At 41.8% G+C, this 23,090-nt stretch overlaps 1 protein-coding gene across 1 annotated transcript; it reads left to right on the top strand.

Moving 5' to 3' along the window:
* Window positions 1-1,003: 1,003 nt before the first annotated feature.
* ago4 (argonaute RISC component 4) lies at window positions 1,004-22,125 on the top strand. Its single transcript, XM_072676301.1, has 18 exons — window positions 1,004-1,164; window positions 7,962-8,133; window positions 8,215-8,335; window positions 8,535-8,716; window positions 11,233-11,369; window positions 11,463-11,597; window positions 11,751-11,838; window positions 11,986-12,133; window positions 12,234-12,353; window positions 13,973-14,134; window positions 15,303-15,436; window positions 16,238-16,422; window positions 16,533-16,692; window positions 16,950-17,265; window positions 17,395-17,529; window positions 17,632-17,733; window positions 17,828-18,027; window positions 18,654-22,125. Exons 1-18 carry the CDS (start codon window positions 1,146-1,148, stop codon window positions 18,760-18,762), a joined length of 2,625 nt encoding a protein of 874 aa, XP_072532402.1. The 5' UTR covers window positions 1,004-1,145; the 3' UTR covers window positions 18,763-22,125.
* Window positions 22,126-23,090: the final 965 nt, after the last annotated feature.

Raw genomic sequence — 23,090 nt, forward strand, 5'->3', positions numbered from 1 at the left:
TCTGAAGTAGAAACTTACAGGGATGTTTTGAAGGGAACGTGGAAAACAAGGCTGATACATGGCAGTTAGTTAGATACCTTCAATCAAATATCAAAATTGTTCAGCAAGAGAAGAGCATGAAGCCAATAGCCAAGCTATTTAAAAAAATCTTCATTTTCTGTTTTCTAACTAATTAAGAACTGCTCCTTGCACAACCGGTGTGTCTCATACTTACATTTTCATTACAGCTCAGTGTGATGCTCTTATTCAGAGAAACCTACTTGTGAATCACATTAGTGTTAGGAGTCTTGTCCAGGGACTCTTATTGGTGCACACCAGCCACTAGCGTTTATATGCAGCGGATGTGTTTACATTACTGCAAAGCAGCTATAATCCATGTCTGCAACAACACCTTTTAGACGAGCACACTTAATTGATTTGTAGATGTGAGTTTAGCCCACTCAATCCCTTCACATACAAAATGTAATTTATTTAATCTGAATCTACAGATGATGGCTTTCCTGAATCACTTTCCCACATTTCCTTAAACATTCACATACAGTTTTCAAAAGACAGAAAAGTGCACCTCGATGCTTTTTTTCTTGTTGAATTGGATGCCAATAACACATGCTCCCCTTTGCCTAAGGACTCTGATTGGTATAGCGTGGTGGGTGTGGTGTTACCCACTACTCTACACCATGCTACACCAACCACTCCTGTTTATGTGCAGCAGATGTATGCATATTGCTGCAAAGTAATTAAAAGAAATATATTTTAAAAATATATATATATACATATATGCAACCATACCGTTTAGCACTATTTGTTTTTGTAAATATGAGGGCGGTCCACTCAATCCCCTTGCTCACAAGCTGCAACTTATTTCAACTACAGCTGATGGCTTTCCTGGAACTCCTTCACCATTAGAGTTCCAGTAGTGCGCATGCGCGTTATGAACCCCCAGCTCCCACGCATGCGCACTTACAAATCCCACGGATCCGCTTTAAATCACACAACGCAGCGCAACCCGAGTTCGGTCCCTTGACGAGCTACGCATCCTTCCATTTCTCAAATTAGCCACCTTAAGCTTCGAGATACCGCCCCCAATTTCAGTGTCGGTACGGAGCCGCCAGGCCGGGACAGAGACGGAGAGAGAGCCCTCGGCCATGGAAGCGCTCGGACCCGGTAAGCTGTGAAAAAGTCAAGCCGAGTGACAGCGCAGGCAGGTCGGCGCGCCTCCTCACTGGGGGCCGTGGTCTGCTGCTGCCCCGAGTAGGCCTCGACGAACGCGAACGAAAACAAACGGGCGGTCGGGCCGCGTCTGCTCGCCACAGCAGACCCAGCACTGCTTTCTTGCCTAATTTCGTGAGCAGCTGAGACTAATAGTTGAATCAGAAGGTCAACAAGTGTGTGTGAGGGACTTATGGGCAGGTATTTGTTGTGTAGCGTCGCGGTGAAGCAGCGGCACACACAAACGCACAGCGGTGCGGAAGGCAGGAGGACGGCATTGTGCTGCCGAGGAGGGGGATTTAACCGAGGAAGGGCTTTCTTCCTGGTCGTGTTGCTGTTTGTCTTAGAGCTGGAATTATACATATTTCAATCGTTTATTTCATAAATATGACCTTACAGATTCGTTCGGGGGTATTTTGGGCATTTTTGCAGTCATTAATTCTGGGCTTACTGCCGTGCTGCCTCAAGCACATGGTCTAAATGTGGTCAGTGGGGGAATTCGGGCTCTGGTCGAGGCGTTGTGCTGACCACGCCGTGCTGGACACCGTGTTGACAGGGCTTTCCGCGCCGCTTCCACCGTGGACAGGGTCCCTCCGTGCTGTTTGGTAATGTCGACGCCTGTTTCACGGCAATATGCAGGCATGCCTACGAGCAAAATGGTACTTCATCCACGCTGTGTTTAGTGTTTGAGCTCGCAGCGCTGCTAAATGAAGGCTGGGGGGCAGGAATATCCTCGAGCTGAGATTGACTGAAGACCCTGAGATGAGTGGGGAAGGAGACACGGAAATCCCTCCCTGGCTTGTTTATGTGCCGTGCGAAATGGTCGAGGCTCTCTTGGCCAGCCTCGTTACAGACAGGGCAGATGGAGGTGTATCGTTATGGAGCCTTTTAATAATCTCTGTTTTCATGAATTAGCCCTGAGGGTCGTTGTGATTTATTGTATTTCTCCTAATTTGCCTCCCATGTGGTTCTGCGCTGGAAACTGGATCTGCTTGATGCACCCCTGCTACTGTATTTCACTGATTTAGTAGAAATAGGGGTTTAATAAGCGGTCTATGGCAGTCTATAAGCATCACTAACATAAGTAGCTAGCTATGTTTCAGTGCAGGTTGAATGAATGGGTTTTGGGCTCACAAAAACAGTCCATGTACAACAGTCTGCATCGGTTTAGCTCTGCAGAAGACACACCAAAAAACACACCAGTAGGTTTTAAGAACTGCTATCCAAATACCACCCCATACTTACATACAGTGATTTAATAATATATATATATATATATATATATATATATATATATATATATATATATATATATATATATATATTCATATATTCTCAAGACTGAATGCACTCCATCTGGTTAAATAGGACTCCACCAATCTAGCAGATGTGCTTTTACCCAATCCTACCATTGCATTGCACTGATTTTAAAAAAGAGGTTAATGTTAAAGTGCAATTTAGCCCAAATGAATATTGTAATAGTAGTTGCGGTGTCTTACAACCCAGTTTATTTACATATTCATGTTCTGACCATTGATGTTGAACCTGCAGCCTCTCGGCCTGGGCTGCTTTTGCATGGCAGTATTGTTAAAACCACACATTTAAAGGCTTGGTTATAAAATGGGAAAATTAGGAAAATGTTTATGTAAAAAGGAATTACAGCTTTTTATGTTCAAAAAGTGTGAGGAAGAAGAGAGGCAAATGAAGTGCAAAAAATGTAAGAGATGGGTTCTTTAATTTCTTTAACCCCAACAAGTCGGGCTGGATGATTTGGTTAAGGGAACTATTACCAAAAAAAAATATTGCAGCATTAGATTTGTAAAAACAAAAAACTGAACTGCTGTCCCAATGCAGTTTTAAATTTAATTTAATTTATTTATTTTAGATACACTTTATTCCCTTATTCAGTTAAACAGGACCCATGCACCTGAATCCGGATTTAAAAGAATATATAAATATAAAAGAGTTTAATGTATGTGTGAATTGTTGATCTTACAAAAGTACAATTTTGTCTGTCTTAAGTCACTTGTTTTTATTCTTAAACAGTCCATTTACATCTCCATGTACACCAGTCTTCAGCAGTTTAACTCTACCCATTGACTTTCAGGCTGGGAAGCAACTCCACTACATTGGCAGCATTGTTAAACCCAACATGCATCATTCAGAGCCCCATCAAAAAAATGGCTAGACTCTTAAATCTAAATGAGAGCAACACTTGGAAATGGACAGCTGTTTTATGTGCAAATGGACTGTAAAGTGGAAGTTTTTAACATTTCTTTAATCCTAAAAAATCAGGCTGGGCAAAATGGTTAAATGTGGGATCTTATGTGGATAAAATGCCAAAGTAGTAGATCTTAAACGCTGATATCTAAAAGCTACATGGTACAGGGGTTTTTATTCAGATGTTGCCACACTCCATATAGTTAAACAGGGTTAATTAAGCTCTTTGTAATAAAATAGGCTGCTGATCAGTGTTTTTAGCACTGGCCGTATTAACAGTGTGCTCAGAAAAAGCGTATTCATCCCAGTAGGATAAATATGGTCATTGCCCACTTCCTCTAACGAGCCTTTTTTGTGAAGCCCTTTTTCTAACTGTGGGGTAATGAGTTTCCTTGTTTAAATATATGAGAGAAATGGAGGCTTTAAATGGGGCATTTGCAGTAAACGGGTTGGGATCTAAAAGGAAGCACCAAATTTACCTGAATTTACTTTGAACTCATGTTTAAAATGTAATTTAACTATTTATTTACTTTATCTATTTTTGCAATATTGGCATTGTAGGTGATTTAAAAAGCATGAAATTCATATAAGTAAGTTAAAAGAATCAAAAGCTGTCCAACTAACTTGGGATTCTGCACATTTTCAAGCACACAAGGCAAATGGAATTGTCATTAATCCTCTATTTTATACTTTTATTCCCATGTATTTTTGGATGAATCAACTAAATTGTCATTTTAGTCTTTTCTAGCATGCCTATATTGACCTTTGGGTTCTCAGACAATAGCTGTGGGTAAAGAGTTGGCACAGTTCAGAGAATTCAAGGCGTAGTGGGCAGTGTTTGCACATAATTAGCCCTGCTTACATGGATCCCTTTTTGTACTATTATAGCCCTCTGTACTTTGTATTAATTAACAGCCAAACAATAATGAATTAACATAAGGGATCAGCAAGGAACAGTGTGAAAATGAGGCTTTCTGTCATTATTCTCTCAGTAGCTGATGTGTGCTTTGATTGGTGCCATTTAGGGAAGTTCTCTCCTACCTCATGCTTTGTTGGATAGACTCACAAAAGCTCTGCAGCTTAATGCAGTGCCGGATTCCCACGTTTTTTCACATAAATATCTAGCAATGTTGAGGTTTTGAGCTTGTAGGATCACCAGAGATCCACCTGTGTTCTCATTTATGCTGTACGCTGTGTGCCAATGTAGCCTAGATCTGATCTGACAGCTCACATTGTGCCCAGTGCCATTACTCACCACTTAATCCAGCCACTTTTCATCATAAGCCTGTCATGCTAGTTCGCATTTAAAGACCATACCTGATGGTACACAGGAGGAGCACATGGTTTATACAGTAATGCACGATGTCTAAATGTTTGTGGACACCCTAAGTCCTGGTTGAATTCAGCTGCTTTAAGAAGCACCCATTGCTGACACAGATGTGCACACACAGCTTGTCTGGTCCTTGTGTAGAAATATTGCTAATAGAGTAGGATTCTCTGGAGCAGATTAACATGAAACTATTGGCACTGTGGTGAATCCCAGGTGTAGGCTTAGATGGGTATATAGCTCCCAAGCATTGAGCTGTGGAGCAGTGGACCTGTGTTCTCTGGGATGGTGGTTGGTGCTCCATCCAGTGCTATCAGGATGAGGTAGGGTGCTAATAATCCATCCTCACAGCAATGCTTCAAAATATAGTAGAAATCATTCCTTGGACAGTAGAGGCTTTTTTTTAAGCAGGGCAAACTCTTTCTCTTTAATATTGTAGTATCCTCAGAAATCAGTAAATGAGCAGGTGTCCCAATACTTTTGTCTATATAGTGTAATGTTGGTGGTATTGATTATTAGTGACAGAAATCCCTGAGAATGGCTTTGTTTTGTGAGATTGTGTGAGACAAACTACTTGTCTGTGACCAAGCTTGAGGGTCCAGATGCCTGTGGTGTAAAATAGCCCAAAGTTTGAGCACCCATCATCTGCTTTCACACAGGAAGGCAGCATAGATGCAACAGGAAACGTGTGAACATAGAAGATGCTGTTTTTTGGACAGAATGTTGGGGTGCTGTTATACGGTTATCGAACACCTAGTTTTAGGCGAAGGTCAGCGGATCCTGTTTTACTCTCATCTTCAGCTAGCCACTTCATTAATACCACCTTAATTATCTATATACGCAGTTATTTTTATTGTCTCACCAGATAGGAGCACTCGGTAGAGCTATAATAAGAGACTAGTCTGTCTGTTTCTCTGTTACTTTCGCCATGTTTTTTTTTTTTTTTAATAGTCAGGGCCACCACAGAGCAGGTAATATTGGGGTGGAGGTTCATTCACAGCACTGCAGTGACCCTGATATGGTTGAGTTTGTTGTGCTGGCACGAGTGGTTCAAACATTTCCGCGTCCCCTGAGCACTGATGAAGGACTAGAGGATGACCAACATGACAAACTGTGCAGCAACAGATCAGAGCTTCGGTCTCTGACTGCAGCAACTAGGCAGGAGCATTTAATAGAGTGGACAGTGAGTGGACACAGTGTTCAAACACTTTAGCAGCACTACTGTGTCTCCGCTCATACCACCAGAGCAGTGCACACACACACACTAACACACCACCACTACCACCATGTCAGTCGGTGCCAATTCAGTGCTGTAAATGACCCACCTTCCTACCTGCTCTGTGGTGGACAGTCCTGTGGGGTCTGGGCCATTGAGGAACAGGGTGAAAGGAAGCTAACGGAGTATGCAGAGAAACAGATGGACTACAGTCTGGAATTGTAGATCTACACGGCTCCTATATGGAGAGTAGACCTGATCTAATGACTAATAATGGTTGAAGAAACAAGGAGGTGGTTTTGTCTGGACTGCGTACTCTGCCTCTGTTTCTTGCATAAAGATCTGAGGAGGAGGAGGGGCTTTATGGGGACTCCATGGTTCAAGAACAGTGCAGGGGCATAGATGCCCATGACCACCATCCCTATACACATGCAACCCCCCACTCTTCACATGCTAACTGGAGCGTGTAGGAACATGAGGGACATATACCCCACAAAGCCCCTCCACAATGTGGTAAAGCTGCACAGCATCATCCACCCCCTCACACACAGCTTGACGTGATGTACAGTAGCTCACATTGTACCCCATTTAGCTTCCTGTGTACTGTGTTACTGTAATAAGACAGTTCAGTTTCAGTGAACATGATACAGGGGGTTTTGTGAGGTGGGATGTGTTCCTCTGTAATGTTGGGTCATTTATTTGAGAGAAGGGGGATTGAAACTTCAGAGTCTTCTTTAGAGTTTCAACTGAATGTAGTCTTCTGTTTAAACAAAGGGGACTTTTGCTTCATGGCACTTCATAGCCAGTTCTAACAGTTTCTTCTTTTTCTAAAAAGCTATTATTAGCTAAATGTGTGCTGATGATTTTTCTGTATGACATTTTGTGGTTTCTGTTAGTTTAATCCCCCCACCCCCCCATATGGTCCTGCTGTTGCCAGTCTCTCACACCACCCATTGTCTGGTTGGCGTACATACGTTTTAGTGAGGTGGGGGGCAAACGCTGTGATTGAGGTGCTGATAATTGTGGATCATTGTTCAGTGTTCCTTTGTCTTTTGTCCATCATTAGTAGGCCAGAGGGCAAGACCTTGGATGTCGTTTACGCTATGTTGCATTGTCTGTCAACCAGTCTCCCTCTGTCCAAGCACCTGTTTACCAGTCACTGTTTTATTTGGCCGCGATTATATGTTCAATAAATATGAGCAGATGTGAATATACTGGCATTTAGGATGATTGAGGCTGATTTAAGACTGCTTATGATATGGGAGTAGTGCACACTTATGTATTACCCTCCTCACTTTGCCCCATCATGACACCTGTATCCCTTGTAGTAGTTCAGAATCTCAATTTTTTATTTGTCAAGTATTTTTGCATACAAGAAAAGCGCACTAAATAATAAATAGAATAAATGATGATAAAGTTTAAAAAGTAATAAAAGTAAAAAGAGCTAAGGGAGCTAAGATGGATGTAAAAATCTGTACTTGTTCAGGTATGGATACTAGCATAAGGAGACATGCACAGAACTGTTATGTACAGAAAGTTACAGGTGATATAAACATATACAGAAAATGATCATCTATATAGCTGTGCAAATAATCATAGTGCAGATGAGCAAAATGTTATGTAGCAGTCCTGTGTTGCAATTAAATCTAGTTTATGTTAAAACCATGTTGCCCCCATTGCTTCCTTTTGTGTATTTCAGCCGGTCAGATGTTATAGGGACAGGCGATATGGTAATATATAATTAAATAATTATGCTGTTTGTAATAAAATATGCTGTTGGTCAGTGTTCTTGAAGCACTGGCGTAGTCCTCAATAGAAAAGCATATTGTGTAGCACAATAACGAAGTGTATCATGATGTGATGGTGTTGTCATCTTGCCCACCCCTAATCACGTCATGTATGCTAAAGACAATGATGGTGGTGTTTTTTAGTTTGTTTGTTTGTTTGTTTTTTTTAATAAATGTAATTTTTCGTGTGCTTGTTTTACAGGCCCGCCTGCTCCTACCGCCCTTTTCCAGCCCCCTCGCCGGCCCGGCTTGGGCACGGTGGGAAAGCCGATTCGCCTGCTGGCCAATCACTTCCAGGTGCAAATCCCCAAGATTGACGTCTACCATTATGACATCGAAATTAAGCCAGAGAAACGGCCTCGAAGGGTTAACAGGTAAGAGTGGGCAATGAGAGAGGGAGTGATTTGTGATCATTTGGTATTGGTTTTTACAAACTGCTTTCTAATCCTATACAGAGAGGTTGTGGACACGATGGTAAGGCACTTCAAGATGCAGATCTTTGGGGATCGACAACCTGGATATGATGGCAAAAGGAATATGTACACGGCTCACCCACTGCCCATCGGGAGAGACAGAGTAAGATTGAGGCAGATCTTCCTGTTTAAGTTTTCAACTTGATCTCCTAATAAATTGGACACTAGAAATGTGATATCTCAGCTTTTACATCTTCCTGTTAAGCAAAGATCACATAATGAGGTTCAGTCTTATCCCATGCTGTGATGTGTTCTGAAACTGCTGTGAACAGCTGTCTCTAATAGGTATGTGGATTTTTCAGGTGGATCTGGAGGTGACTCTACCTGGTGAGGGGAAGGACCAAACCTTTAAAGTATCTCTGCAGTGGGTGTCGGTTGTCAGTCTGCAGATGCTGCTGGAGGCTTTGTCTGGTCACCTGAATGAGGTCCCTGAGGACTCCGTCCAGGCCCTGGATGTCATCACGCGCCACCTTCCTTCCATGAGGCAAGCAAAACCTGTTAATCGCCAGCTCTCTGTGCTCTGTTTGCTTTTCTCTATTTCTAACGGTTTCTAATGGAATGATTCTTTATCATTCAAGTTAAACATACAAAGTACCACATGACTGAGGAGTTTCTCTTGGTACAGGTGACTGTTAAGTCCAATAAAGTAAATATAGAAAAATATATGCTATAAATAAATGTAAAATGGACAGTATGCAAACAAACTGCAAGGAAATTGATTCAGGATTCATTAGTTTTTGTTTTGATTAAAAAGTAACTAGGAATGATTCAGTTTGCGATGCTAAACACTGATTCTAATCAGTATTATAAATATATTAAAATGCATTTATAGTAGAAATCTATCAGTTTTGTTTGCCCCCCGATCCTATAGGTCTCTTAATGTGGAGTATAACTGTTCTATAGTGAAGTAAATGTGCTGTGATTTGGGTTTCTATAGCATGTGTGTGTGTTAGCAGTAGCATTAGCCTCCACTCTGTACTGAACGCTCTGTTCAGTGCTTGCTTTAAAACAAAAAAGGTGAGCGTGTCTCCCGCTGGTAAAAATGTCAAGTTTCAGATATTATGGTATGTTTTCAAGTTCCACTGTAAAATAGCTACACACTGCAGACTCTAAACTTTTATTTACCTTCTGAAAATGTCCGCACTGCCGCTGGCTGGGTGACCATATGTATTTATGGCGCATTGAGGACACTAAATTGCCCTGGGATTAAAATAGCCGAAACTGATCTTCTAAAATATGCACTGAATCCGGTCCGGGACAGTCGTAATTAAAAAAAAAAAAAAAAAAAAAAAAACTTCAGTCAAATTACTCTAGTAATGCTTACACTTGACCTCGGCCCTTCGTATTCAAATATATAGTGTTCATGTTGCCCCAGTACAGAGTTGTGTGTTTTTGGACACAGCCACAGTTGTATTAGACGTAATTGTGCCTGAGACCTGCTTTAAAGGTCTAGTGTAGAAAACTTGCTAGTCAGACTCTTTACAAAGACATACTATAGTCACCTCCAGTTAAACGTAACTTTGTCCCATAATCTGATCATCTGAGATAAAAGGAAAACGAGAAGTCTGTTGCCGCGGTTTACGTTGCCATGGGTACACCACTGTCAATTAATGTGCAGACTGAAATGCCCACACAGTCCTGAACAGAGAGATTGTTTTTCCAGCTTTTTTTGCTCCATTTAATGTTTAGCTCAATATAGTTCTCCATATCAATATTTTGTGTGGGCTTCTTTTTTCATAACATTTCTTTGGTAAATATAGTCACAGATCTTTAGGAATATTAAGCAAGTTTTGAGATATGCTATTAAATTGCTAGCAACTGCATGCCTTTTTCATTCTGGTTAAATCAGAATCTGGTTCGCTTTCAGCCTTGCTGTGATTTGTTTAGCAGGTGTGAATACAGTAGTCGCACTCGAGTGCGGATAAAACCACTGCACTGAGGCTGTAGAAAGGGGTCGGTCTAGGTCTGGTCCCAAACAATCTCTGGAGTGGTTGGTTGTGTTGAATGTGATCTGACCATCGATCCGACCCATCCATTACTTGCTAAACGGCCTTCTGTAGCCAGGTGTGCTTTGCAGTTAACATGATATATTGTCCAGATAATTACTACAGCTATGAACAAATGCCATCTCTGATGTTGCTCCATGTTAAACTGCACATAAATATGCACTAGTCCAGAGCACTGGACCTCCTTCTTGTATTTCTTTTTTTTGTATTTTTTTTTTATTTTATTTTTGTTTTATCCCAGACAGGTATGTCCAGTGTGTGCAGAGCACATTCTCATGTTGTATGCTTTGAAGCATTTTGGTGAGCTTGGACTTTTCCCTGTGCGAAAATGAACCAAACCAAGGGAAAACACTCTCTACTTAACTGATATGATCCAGGGCAATATAGAAAAGCACCACAGTTGAGTTTCCAAGGGCTGTAGCATAGGCACAGCCTTGGTCATTGGGAAGAAATTAAACTCAGCACCATATTCTGCCCATATTCACCACATTCTGTTACTGTATCTAACTTTGGCAAACCTAAACCCCAGCTCATTTTTGCTTATGTATGTTCACATTATATATGAATATAGTGAGGAACAGTGTTTAAGGTTCCCATGTGCCAAGCTCTCGTCATTTACCTATACTATAAACCATTCTATGGCTCATTTAAAGGAAGAATTGCATGAGATTAAGACCACATCTAATCCTAAGTCCCGAAGTGCTACCTTATTTGAAGTAAAATCAGTACTTGGAAGTAAATCTGTTAAAGAGGCTTGTTTTATTTGTCCTACTGTTGGTCTTTCTGACTTAGAATAATGCTGAAATTCTGATCCCCTGTGATTCTGTTCACAGGCGGTTCTTCTGCTTTTTTTTTTTTTTTTTGGTGGCTGGACAAAGGATTTCAAAAGTCTTTGAAACCAAGCAAATAAATTGTCTTTCATTTGATACCTCTAAGGCATTGTATGTGATGTGGTTAATGTGGCTTACATTGTTTTCCGGCTGCCTTTGTGCAGGTACACTCCTGTAGGCCGCTCTTTCTTCTCTCCCCCTGAAGGATACTACCATCCGCTAGGAGGAGGGCGAGAGGTCTGGTTTGGGTTCCACCAATCCGTCCGCCCAGCCATGTGGAACATGATGCTCAACATCGATGGTAAGAGATCTTTGATGGGCTTTTTGATGGTTGAAAAGGAGTTTCTGTGGTGTGTGTGCTTTGTTTATTAATCTATGTTTCCCAATCCTGCAGTTTCAGCCACTGCATTCTACCGTGCCCAGCCAGTGATTGAGTTCATGTGTGAGGTTCTAGACATCCAAAACATCAATGAGCAAACCAAACCCCTGACAGATTCTCAACGTGTCAAGTTCACCAAGGAGATTCGAGGTGAGCAGGCAGGTTGGGCCTGGATCTGTATATGAACCTTGACCTTGTTTTGGGTTTGATACAAAAGACAACATTTAACACATAAACCACTTAGTTTGTTTAAGGCACTTTGGTCTTTACTGCTTTTAAAATGGCTGCTATTTGTGTAAACAGGACTGAAAGTGGAGGTCACACACTGTGGTCAGATGAAGAGGAAGTACCGCGTGTGCAATGTCACGCGCCGCCCAGCCAGCCACCAGACGTGAGACTTTTTTTTTCTTTCTTCTTTTCCCCCAAAACAGTGTTTTTGTTTATTAAATATAGTCTAATTTTAATCACTGTTGTACTGAAACACTGATCTATCACATCTAAAAACTTGCATTCTTGTGATGAATATATCTCTTGACAGGTTTCCTTTGCAGCTAGAAAATGGACAGGCCATGGAATGCACTGTTGCCCAATATTTCAAACAGAAGTACAGTCTGCAGCTTAAATACCCCCACCTGCCTTGCCTTCAGGTGGGGCAAGAACAAAAGCACACATACCTGCCCCTGGAGGTGAGCCATTGTGTGACAGACATTCCCCCATAAAGAGCAATCTTCTCAATATGTTGTATCAATACTTCAGTGAGATTTCTAAACTTGTTTGCCCTCACAGGTTTGTAACATTGTGGCAGGCCAACGCTGCATAAAGAAGCTGACCGATAACCAGACCTCTACTATGATCAAAGCCACAGCCCGTTCAGCTCCAGACCGTCAGGAGGAGATCAGCAGGCTGGTGAGTGTGCCTCGAGCAGATGAAATTGACACTGCTTCAGCTCTGTTCTCATTGTATGAACAGAAACAAACCTTAAAGTGGGCAGCACTAGGTGGTGGAATGCGCTAAGCAACATGAGCCTTTAAAGTGAGCGTTTATCCAGGGTGCCTGGAAGTTCTGAAAGTCTTAATTTGTCTGAAATGACATTTTCTAATGTTAAATCAAGGTCTGTTTTTTATTTATTGTACGCAGAAGCATATAGTTAATTCCCAGAGATGGTAACTATCAAAGTACCCATAGGAGTTATTAGATTAGATATTTGGGTGACTGTAGAGAAGAAAATGGAAAATCTAAACAGCATATGTTAAACCATCACAGGTGGGGGTGACCGTCTTCTACACAAAGGGGGTCTACTCATTTACTACTCCCTACATAGTGTCAAAAAAAAATCAAACATTATATGAACTGCAGAATATTATTTATGTAAACAGAAGTTATGTTTACACACCAGGTTGAAAATAAATGCTTGCTTATCGTAGCAATTCGAGTACTGAATGTTGGACAAGTGCTAAACTGTCACTGAATCCAAATATTACAGCTGCATTAAATTGCTTTGAAATTTGATATACTTCAGTTCAAACTGGTAAAGGTGTCTGTGTTAAGCAGCTGAATTCTAGGACAAACTAATGCTGTTTTATACAACACTTTTTTTTTTTTTAATAGCTTTTCAGGGTTTTATAGATTTTTCAGCAGGTCAGATATTGAACCATGTCTTAGCTGATCGACTGCATCAGGGTAAGTGATCATGTTAAAGCAACACTATGTAGCATGTCTACCTTACAGTGACTGCTTTAAAATCATAGCAATGCTCCACTGACCAACATGGTCAGGGGGAGAATAACGTCACTGTTCGTGCTACTCTGGGCTTGGCATCCTGCTAACTGCATTTTGTAACTTCGGTTATGCTGCGTTACATCGTTCTCTGGACTGCTTTCTTCCAGCTTCACCATAAGACACAATTGTGTAAAATTCTTCCTCTACCACCTCAGCCTACATGCTTCTTTCACTTTTGGTAACTGTTCTCTCAGCTTGGCCAAAAGCCTTTTAGCGTGGTGTAAAACACCATGGCTCAAGTTACTCATCCTGACTGCAGGGGCAGCTCTGAAGTAAGAAATGCCAATTTTCCATAGTGTTGCTTTAATGACAATTTTCATGGAATTATTCCTTTACTTGCAAACGTGAGAAAACGGCTAATGTGGAGGGGAAATGAATATTCCAGTGCTAAAACTCCTCAGCAGGTATGAAGGCTTTTAGACAGGCTTTTTTGTTAGGCTTTTGTCTGGTTGGGGAGTGTTGGAAGCAGATTGCACCCATTTTGGATTTTAAGATGCCTTCCTTATTGTTTAACGTCATTAAAAGCATTATCTATTTAAAAAAAGTTAGTCATGGTGGCAACCAGCCACTTCTGTAACCTCAACAACAGAACTGCAACTTCAGAAACAGCCTGAAATCCTACATCTTACATCATGCATATTGTCTTATCAGTTTTGTAAACTTACAGATAAAGCCTTGAGTGCTTTTAGTTCCTAAATCTCAGTGCATCACATACTTTTCAATGCACATTGACTCCTGTTTTCTAGGTCAAAAGTAACAGCATGGTAGGTGGTCCTGACCCCTACCTGAAAGAGTTTGGCATCGTGGTGCACAACGACATGACGGAGGTGACGGGGCGGGTCCTCCCAGCGCCCATGCTGCAGTATGGGGGCCGGGTGAGTACAGACACTGGGAGGGACTGTGGCAGGGTGAGTACTGGGGCACGGGTGCAGGGTGAGTACGGGTGGGTCAGAAACATGGGTGGGGGTGTGTATGGTTGTGTTTGTGATTTGCAGTGGGGTGACTGGACTAATCAAGAGAAGGAGGATCAGACTCCAGGGTCTGCGGCCTGTAGTATTTTTTGATGCTGCGATACGACGGTGTTTGGGGATATTCAATTTTACTTTAATCTACACAAATTAGAGACAATAAAAATATATTAAAGATTTTACTTGACCACTAAAAGATTTTACTCATTTGGTTGCGTTTGACTCTTCTGAGTATACATAGTGTAGCTTGTTAAGAGTGTTGTAATGGAATTGAAGGTTCCTGACCACTGGAGTCTTATCGTCTTTCTCAGGAATGTGTGAAAGACTGCTTTTCTGTTTAGCCAAGGAATTGCTTACAACAATGATTTTACTCCTCATTTCAGTTGGTTTCCTGTGTAAAGAGAAAAGCAGTCTCTTAAATTGAACTTTAACTTCACAGGGTTGCTTAATTAATTGACTGTTTGCACCATGCTCTGCTTGATGTTTTGCTGTACTCTTTTAACAGGGTCATTTATTAACCGACTAAATGTAAATTTAAAATGAATTAAAAAAGGAGTGATATCATTATGTAAAAAAGCACTGTATAACTGCATTGGCTGTGACGTGTATTCCTGACCTTTTAAAAGCGCAAGCTCTGATCCTTCAACACTTTTCTGAATGTCCTGATGTTCTATCCTCCTGCAATTCTAACACTGTGATCATCTCCAGTCTTCAGGATGTACTTTAAACTGTATTCAATATTGGAATCTAAAATATGTAAATATACATTTTACAGTGTCTCCATCTTTTTAGCTTGAATTATAAATCTCCTGAACACTGGAGCTGCTCAACTCAGTGTTCAGCCCTGACATTTTCACACTGACTTACTTTGACTTGATATATGGTTGCTTCTCTTGCATGTGAACTATGTTCTATTACCCTACTATAATATGCTTGTTTATAAATACCTGTGTGGTTTCTTGATGCTACGTGATGCACTCTGTGCTATTCTATCAGCCTATGTTGGAGAATTAGTTTGGGTGGGCTGGGCTAGGTTTGCTTTGAGTAATGTATGTATCCTATTACGAGGCTGAGGGGTTCACTAAGAGTGTAGGGACTCTCTCCCCAGAATAAGACTGTGGCTACACCCAACCAGGGCGTCTGGGACATGAGGGGGAAGCAGTTCTACGCAGGCATTGAAATCAAGGTGTGGGCCGTGGCCTGCTTTGCCCCTCAGAAACAGTGCCGAGAGGACTTGCTCAAGTGAGTACATGACCAATGTTTCTTAATGGTGAATAAGTTCATGGTGGTTCTCTGCCACATAATTTACAAGGTGGCATTCTTGACTGTTCCTCACTTTGAGCCTGTTTATACCTGACTTTTCATGCGGACAAGTCAAATCTGAACATTATCTGATCACTAAAAACATTGTTCATGCCAGGTGTAAACCCCCCCAAAGCCGCATTGTGATCGGATTATGATTGAAGCACTCATTCAGTGGCGGTCCAAGACCATCTCCTCCACATTCATGCAAATTTCAAGCGAATGTGTTAAAGCTTTTTTTTATTATTATTATTTTTATTTTTTTATTTTATCGGTAGATGAGAGCATTGTTTCCTTGCAGTTTTAATAGTTTGTCGCATTTTTTGATGGAGCCGTCTGTTCCACCACGCTGTAGAAACCCCACTGTTCCTCTAAACTGTTCAGTCTCCTGGAGCAGGACCATTTTAATGAGAAGTGATTCTTTACAGAAAGTAAATTGGAAATGATGTACGTGTTTGTGTGCTTTTTATGTGGGGAAAGTAAAATCGGATCTCCACTAGTCACGCTGCGGCAGCGTTTTAATGACCAGTGCAAACAAAATCCGGTCAAAGTAGGTCCAGATACTATACAGGTAAAATACCCATGTTAATGCTGGATGTAAACAGGTCCTTTCTTTTGTACACTCTCCTTGTGACTTAAGTCCCTGAATGTTTCTTTGATTATTTTAAGGAAGTAAAGTTGACCGGTTCAAATTGACTATATTTTATAAATATACTACTTGTCTCTTACCTGCCTTTTTAGGAGCTTCACTGACCAATTGAGGAAGATCTCTAAGGATGCAGGCATGCCAATCCAGGGCCAACCCTGCTTCTGCAAGTATGCCCAGGGAGCTGACAGCGTTGAGCCCATGTTCAAGCACCTTAAAATGTCCTACGTTGGTCTGCAACTCATTGTGGTCATCCTGCCTGGGAAAACCCCTGTCTATGGTAAAGAGATGATGTAACAAATAATGTTGTTACTGTAAATAGTGGGTTAACATTGCAGCAACTCTAGAAGCCATTCTTTTGCTAAACTTTTGTGTTCCTTGTGCCCATAGCGGAGGTGAAGCGTGTTGGTGACACTCTGCTGGGCATGGCTACTCAGTGTGTGCAGGTGAAGAATGTAGTGAAGACCTCTCCTCAGACTCTGTCCAACCTCTGCCTCAAAATCAACGCTAAGCTTGGTGGAATCAACAATGTCCTGGTACCTCATCAGAGGTGAGGACTACCTGCTGTTTAGGTTGTTTCTGATGTGAAGTTCTAGAAATATAACCTATGATAAGTCTCTTTCTTTGTAGTGCATAGTTTCAACAGGACAATTTTACATATTTCTAAAGCTGGGGACTTCTGGTCTTGGGTGCTGTAAGCTTAGTTAAACTGGGTTCTGTAGTCTGTAGTATAGTTTTTGCCCTTTAGAAAGACTGGTCATGTATCCTCTGCCTCTCACTGTGTCCTCTACCATTCTACTCCGCCAGGCCTTCTGTATTCCAGCAACCAGTGATATTCTTGGGGGCTGATGTCACTCATCCCCCAGCAGGAGACGGGAAGAAGCCATCCATTGCAGCGGTAGTAGGCAGCATGGACGGCCACCCTAGCCGCTACTGTGCCACCGTGCGAGTGCAGACCTCACGCCAGGATCTGTCCCAGGAGCAGCTGTACAGCCAAGAAGTCATCCAGGATCTCACCAACATGGTGCGTGAGCTGCTCATCCAGTTCTACAAGTCTACCCGCTTCAAACCCACACGTATCATCTACTACCGTGGGGGTGTGTCGGAGGGGCAGATGAAACAGGTGAGCTCAGGATGCATCTAAGCTTAGAATATGGCTAAGAACAAATTTCAGTTTAATTATAAATAAATATGGGCTTTAGACAACTTGGCGTGCTGGTTCAGCGGTATCTGATTCCCTTTCTATGTCTAGGTTGCATGGCCGGAGCTCATAGCCATCAGGAAAGCATGCATCAGTCTGGAGGAAGACTACAGGCCAGGGATCACCTACATTGTAGTGCAGAAACGCCACCACACTCGACTCTTCTGCTCTGACAAAGCCGAGAGGGTAAGTTTCTTGCATCAGTTCATGGTAAGGTTTAAAAAAATTATGCAGATTTCTTTATTTATAAGGTCCATGAATTTAACTTTTTAACATTTCCCCTTGAAGGTTGGGAAGAGTGGTAATGTTCCAGCAGGCACAACAGTGGACAGCACCATCACACATCCCTCAGAGTTTGACTTCTACCTGTGCAGCCATGCTGGTATCCAGGTGAGTTGTACCACCTTTCTGTTCATTCATTCAGGAATTAACTCCTGCATCCCAATGTTTCTCAAGCTATGCATATCTTTTGTACTTCTTGTAGGGCACCAGTCGCCCCTCGCACTACCACGTACTGTGGGACGACAACTGCTTCACTGCAGATGAGTTGCAGCTGCTCACCTACCAGCTGTGCCACACATATGTACGCTGCACTCGCTCTGTGTCCATCCCAGCGCCGGCCTACTATGCCCGGCTTGTCGCCTTCCGTGCCCGCTATCACTTGGTGGACAAAGATCATGACAGGTATGCAGTTTTTTGGGGGGTTATATAAGGAAAAGAGTTTTTAAGCCCATTTCACAGCAAGAATAATCAGTGTAAAAACAACCAATGCCAGAGCCTTCTTGTTTCACACCAGACTTCATTTTCTGTTTTTCTTGTGATGGAAATATCAGCTACAAATGGATGTTTTATCCATGTACTGCTTAAATAATCTTTATTTAGACAAAATGTGAGCATAGCCTTTTTTTTGTTGTTAACTAGTTTTGTTCACAATATCAGTTGGCAAATAACTTGTTGTGATATTTAACTTAATACCTCATTCCAGCAGATGGGTTTGTTTGTCTGGATTGTTTTTACCTAAAACTGCTAGAATGCCATGCACCACACCAGTCAAAAAGCATGTTCATAGCTGTGGTGCTGCGTGACACACCTGACTGGTGTGCAGTACTACATTTGCTGTTAGTGTGGTTACCGCATCTGCTGTGAAATGGGCTTTAAGGTTGTGATTTTCTACAATTACCCATTAAGATTACTTAGAAACATGGACTACACTACAACTGGTTGATGTTAGTCTTGAAATAAGTCCCGTTCTCTAATTCTCTCTTTCTCTGTTTCTGACTTGGGCTCATCGTACTGGGCTTACCCTGCAGTGCCGAGGGCAGTCACGTATCAGGCCAGAGTAATGGCCGGGACCCTCAGGCCCTGGCCAAGGCCGTCCAGATTCACTATGACACCCAGCACACCATGTACTTCGCCTGACTACTTCAACCAGCAGGAGACGCACTTCTACGCTCCCTCTTCTCTCTCTTCAGTCTCTCTAACTCTCCATCTGTCTTGCTTTCTCTTTCTCTCTTTCTGTCCCCTTTTCTTCTCTCTCTGTCTATCGTGTCTTCATCAACACCAAAACGGTTCCAAAGCCAGCAGGCCGACCACAAGTCCAATTCCACATGGTTAGCCTCAATGGAACCGCCCACCAGCAATCCTGCACTGAGAGACCGCTGGTCTCCAAGGCACAGAGATATAAAAAAAATTGAGCCATTTTTTTAATTTGTTTTTCAGTTTTGAATGTCTCTTCTTTTCTTTTTTTTTTCCTTTTTTATTTGTAATATACACTGAGTGTGAGCAAACCTGCGCCATTTCGTCAGGACAGCTCTGGCTCTCTCAGCTAAGCTGGACTCTGTCTACCTTTACCTCAAGCCAGTATCGGCTGAATCTTGTCACATTGTCTTTTGGGTGGGGTGGGGCTTGCATGATTTGAGAATGGTTGGTTGTTTTATTATTATATAATTTTTTTTTTTCTTTCTGTCCTTTTTACAATCGTATTTTAACTCTCTCTGCTCAGTCTTTTACAAACGAGGTGACCTGGGTATCCATACCCATTACTCTTCTCCCATTTTGCAGAGAAGTGTGTAAGTGTGTAAGTGTGTAAGTGTGTAAGTGTGTAAGTGTGTAAGTGTGTAAGTGTGTAAGTGTGTGTTTCATGGCAGGCCACTGAATTGTAAAGGGAAATCAAGGAGTTAACTGCTGTAAATGCCTCAGTTCTTTTGTTTTTCTTTTTTTATAGTTACACACATATAGATATATATAAAAAAAATATTTACTATCTACATAAGCCTATTTCAGTAGATTTTTACAGGCTTGCATAAGCTGGTGGTTGTCTGTAGCAGTAACATTTTACCCATGGTCTCAGCTGTGTGACCGACCGAGTATCAGGCCAGGGCAGCGAGGGCTTGGCACAGGTGGCGTTCTGCCTGTGGCAAGATTGGAAAACTTTACGTCCTTGTTTGGATGGTTACGTATAAGGTGCAGGGATGTGGCCTTAGCATGGTGTTTGGCATGACGTCAGCCAATCGGGCGCTGGCATTGTGAACAGAAGGCAAAGCGAAGCTTAGAAATTACGGCACTCTCCCTTACCTTTTATGCATTTCTATGTAAGATTCAAATCAGATTTTTAAGAGTTTAATATAAAACTGTTTTGTGGTTCTCTTCTTAACTGTTAGTGTAGAAAGTCGATGTCGTTCCTACCGTTGTTAATGTTGTTGCTATTATAAATATCAGACAGTCAGCAGCTCAGTTGCATAACAAATTTATCCAGGAGTCGTTTTGATGGTGTTGGGTGCATCTGGTTTCGTAGCTGAACATGTTGTAGCATTCTTGGCCATGGTTGGTTGTGGGGCCCAAAGTGCTTTGGTTGGTCTTCCTTTTGGCTCATTTGTGATTTGAATTTCTTTTTTTTTTTTGTGTTGGAAGTAACAAGTTATCGTGGCAAAACTTCAGATTTGATTTCGGCCCCCGCGAGTCCCCCAGTGGCTCGCTGGGGAGGTTGTGTCTCCTCTGGTGGCAACGATGATTGGATTAGAAAGGATGGACGGAGGATGAGTGACAATCAGGGCTCAGGGGGGAAATTAGTGCTGGTTAGATAGTTGGCAGTTATTTGAATTTTACACTTACTATGTGTTTTTATTACTGTTGTGCGTGCGTGTGTGTTTTTGAACATGTGTATCTATATATAAAGTCTTATAGTATTTTCTTTGACGACGTGAGAAAAAGAAGAACATTATACCATTGGCTAAGAGACACAAGCATAAGCACTGCCTTTGGACCTGACAACACCTGGCTTGGTGTGGCCGAATGACTGCGAGCCTTGCCCTGGGTTATGGGGGTGTTGAGAGGCGTCAGCATGCATGCCTTGTCAGGGGGCGGCTTGACAAAAAACCCTTTTGTAATAAACCATCCGTAAATCAGCAGGTTTGCTATAAAGGAGTTTGAGCTCTCGCCTGTTCAGGGCATGACTGCTGGCCCTTTGAGGAAGGGTGGGGGCCAAGGCATCACTTGCAATAAGTTGGATAAAGGTGTTAGGCAACTTCCCAAGTTTCTACTCAACTTTTCTTCTACAACCGACCCACCTTGTGCTACATTTGGAGCAATTGTGTCTCATGAAGCTGGTCACTAAGCTGATCTTGAAAGGACAATAATTACAATTTCATATTCTCATTGCACAGCAATATAATCAAAATTATGAACAAGGCAAAGCTATAATTCTTATTACTGTGGCGGTTGGTCTGATAGCCTAATGGCGTTTGTTTCTGTACTTTTTTTTTTTTTTTTTTTTTTTTTGCTTGTATCAATCAGTGGGAATGTGCATTCGGTGGACTAGATCTTTAGGCTCTATGGAGAATTATAAATTTTAGACTTTGCTCGCCTGCATGCTGGAGTAACGTCCTAAATCTCTTAGAGAATATTTATTATCTCAAAACGAGGAGAAAAAAATTACTTTTTTTTTGGGTAAATGTTTCATGAATTAACTGAGACTGTTTTTAGGGTAGCAATATTAACCAGTCTCATTTGGAAAGATTAGAAAATTCCTTCACATAAGTCAGTAACTCCTGAGTGACAGGCTGGATGCTGGAAGGGGATGCCGAGTCAAATCTTAGCACGAGCTCCCATTCAAACGAGGTACTTCGTGATTTTTGTTGTTTTGTTTTTTTTTTTTGTTATTTTCAATCAGGGAGTGCCAAGACTGACCCGGTACCCCCTCTGTTTGGTTAGTGATGTGCCACTTCACTGCTTGGCTTTAAGCCCTCTTGGCTGTTTTCTCTGTAGTACTGTGGCACTGCCTAATTGACACCTCTACTCGCACTCTCTCCATGCGTCCAGATGCTCCAGGATTACACAAGGATTACCTCTTTTTAACCTTTTTACCAGTTCGTTCTCTCTCTCTCCCCCCATCTCTCCCACTCTCTTTACCCCCATCCCTCTGAAATTGAGAGCATGATCTTTTTTTAATTCTCTTTGATATATAAAATTTGTTATTGGACTAAAGTGCATTGTAATTTATTTTATTTTCTCGTGTAGCTTTTCGTGCTGTATTCTAGTGTTCTGAGCTGTGTGACTTGTCTAATAGCAATAGAGGGTGCTCTTACTACTTTGCTAGAGCTTCCTCTGGCCTCTTCTTTCAGAGTGCCACATCAGTTGGTGTATTGCTATGTGACATTCCAAAAAAAAAAAAAAAATCTCACCCTTCCCTTTTTTTTTTTTTTTTTTCTCAATTTTCTTTTTTTTTTAGCCTGCAGGGACTATTCGTGTTATTGTGCAAAGTAATAAATTGGTATTTTATGCCTATACTGCAAAACTTGTCCTCATTTCTCACTGATGTGAACCTCTACTGTATCTTAATGTGTTGTCCTGCAATTTTGTCTGTAAAATTGTCTTTTTGACAACTTGGTTTCTCCAAAGCCGTATTCATTGTATCGGGAATACTCAGCGACTATGTTGAGCAAATCTGAGTAGATTCTTTTTGGTCCTGCAAAGTCAAATTTACACATTTTCCCCTCCTGCCACAAATGAAGTCTGTGTGGTTTCAGATGTCTGATTTGATTGACTATGGGTGGGTTAATTGTCCTAATTGGCTAATGTGATACAGATGCTTGTGCCTCATCAGTTTGCATCACACAGACTGTAATGCAGAACAGCATGGAGCTGTTGAGTAATCTGTCTTAGTGACTCTAGACAGCAAAAACCTTTTCCACATTATTTCATTTAGGGAAGAGGATCCCAACGCTGGTCCTGGAAGTCACTTGTGTGGACTTGGCACAGCCAAGTATCCCAGAATGCACTGCGTACCCTACTTCTGTCCCAACTGCAACTGCACTTCTGTCCTCCCGTCTTCAAGTTTGTACTTGGAGTCGAACTTGCCAAGTCGGCACTACCAAGTACACCAGTCTGAAACTGCCATACTTTTGTATTGAGAATCCCCTGTGGTCGTCGTCTGTCAGTTTGAGAGACGCAAAAGAAACTTGGAAATCCAATGTGAGCGGCTGGAGCATCCAGACTGAGACACATTTGTATAAATGTGATTGCAATCGCATTTCAAACAACCTTCAAATTGGATTAGGTGTGGTTTTTGCCTGTCCAGACTATCAAAATTCAATCTGGATACACTCTACATATCCCAGAAATCTGATTTGGCTGGCAGGCTGAACATCTGCTGCATCCGATAACTAGCAACTACAACTAAGGCCAGCCCACTAAGCATGGAGATCTTCAGGCTCACAAAACAATGGACCTTGAGAATTATCTTAATACAA

Source organism: Salminus brasiliensis, chromosome 3 (assembly GCF_030463535.1).
Source record: "Salminus brasiliensis chromosome 3, fSalBra1.hap2, whole genome shotgun sequence".
In the NCBI taxonomy this organism is placed as follows: Eukaryota; Metazoa; Chordata; class Actinopteri; order Characiformes; family Bryconidae; genus Salminus; species Salminus brasiliensis.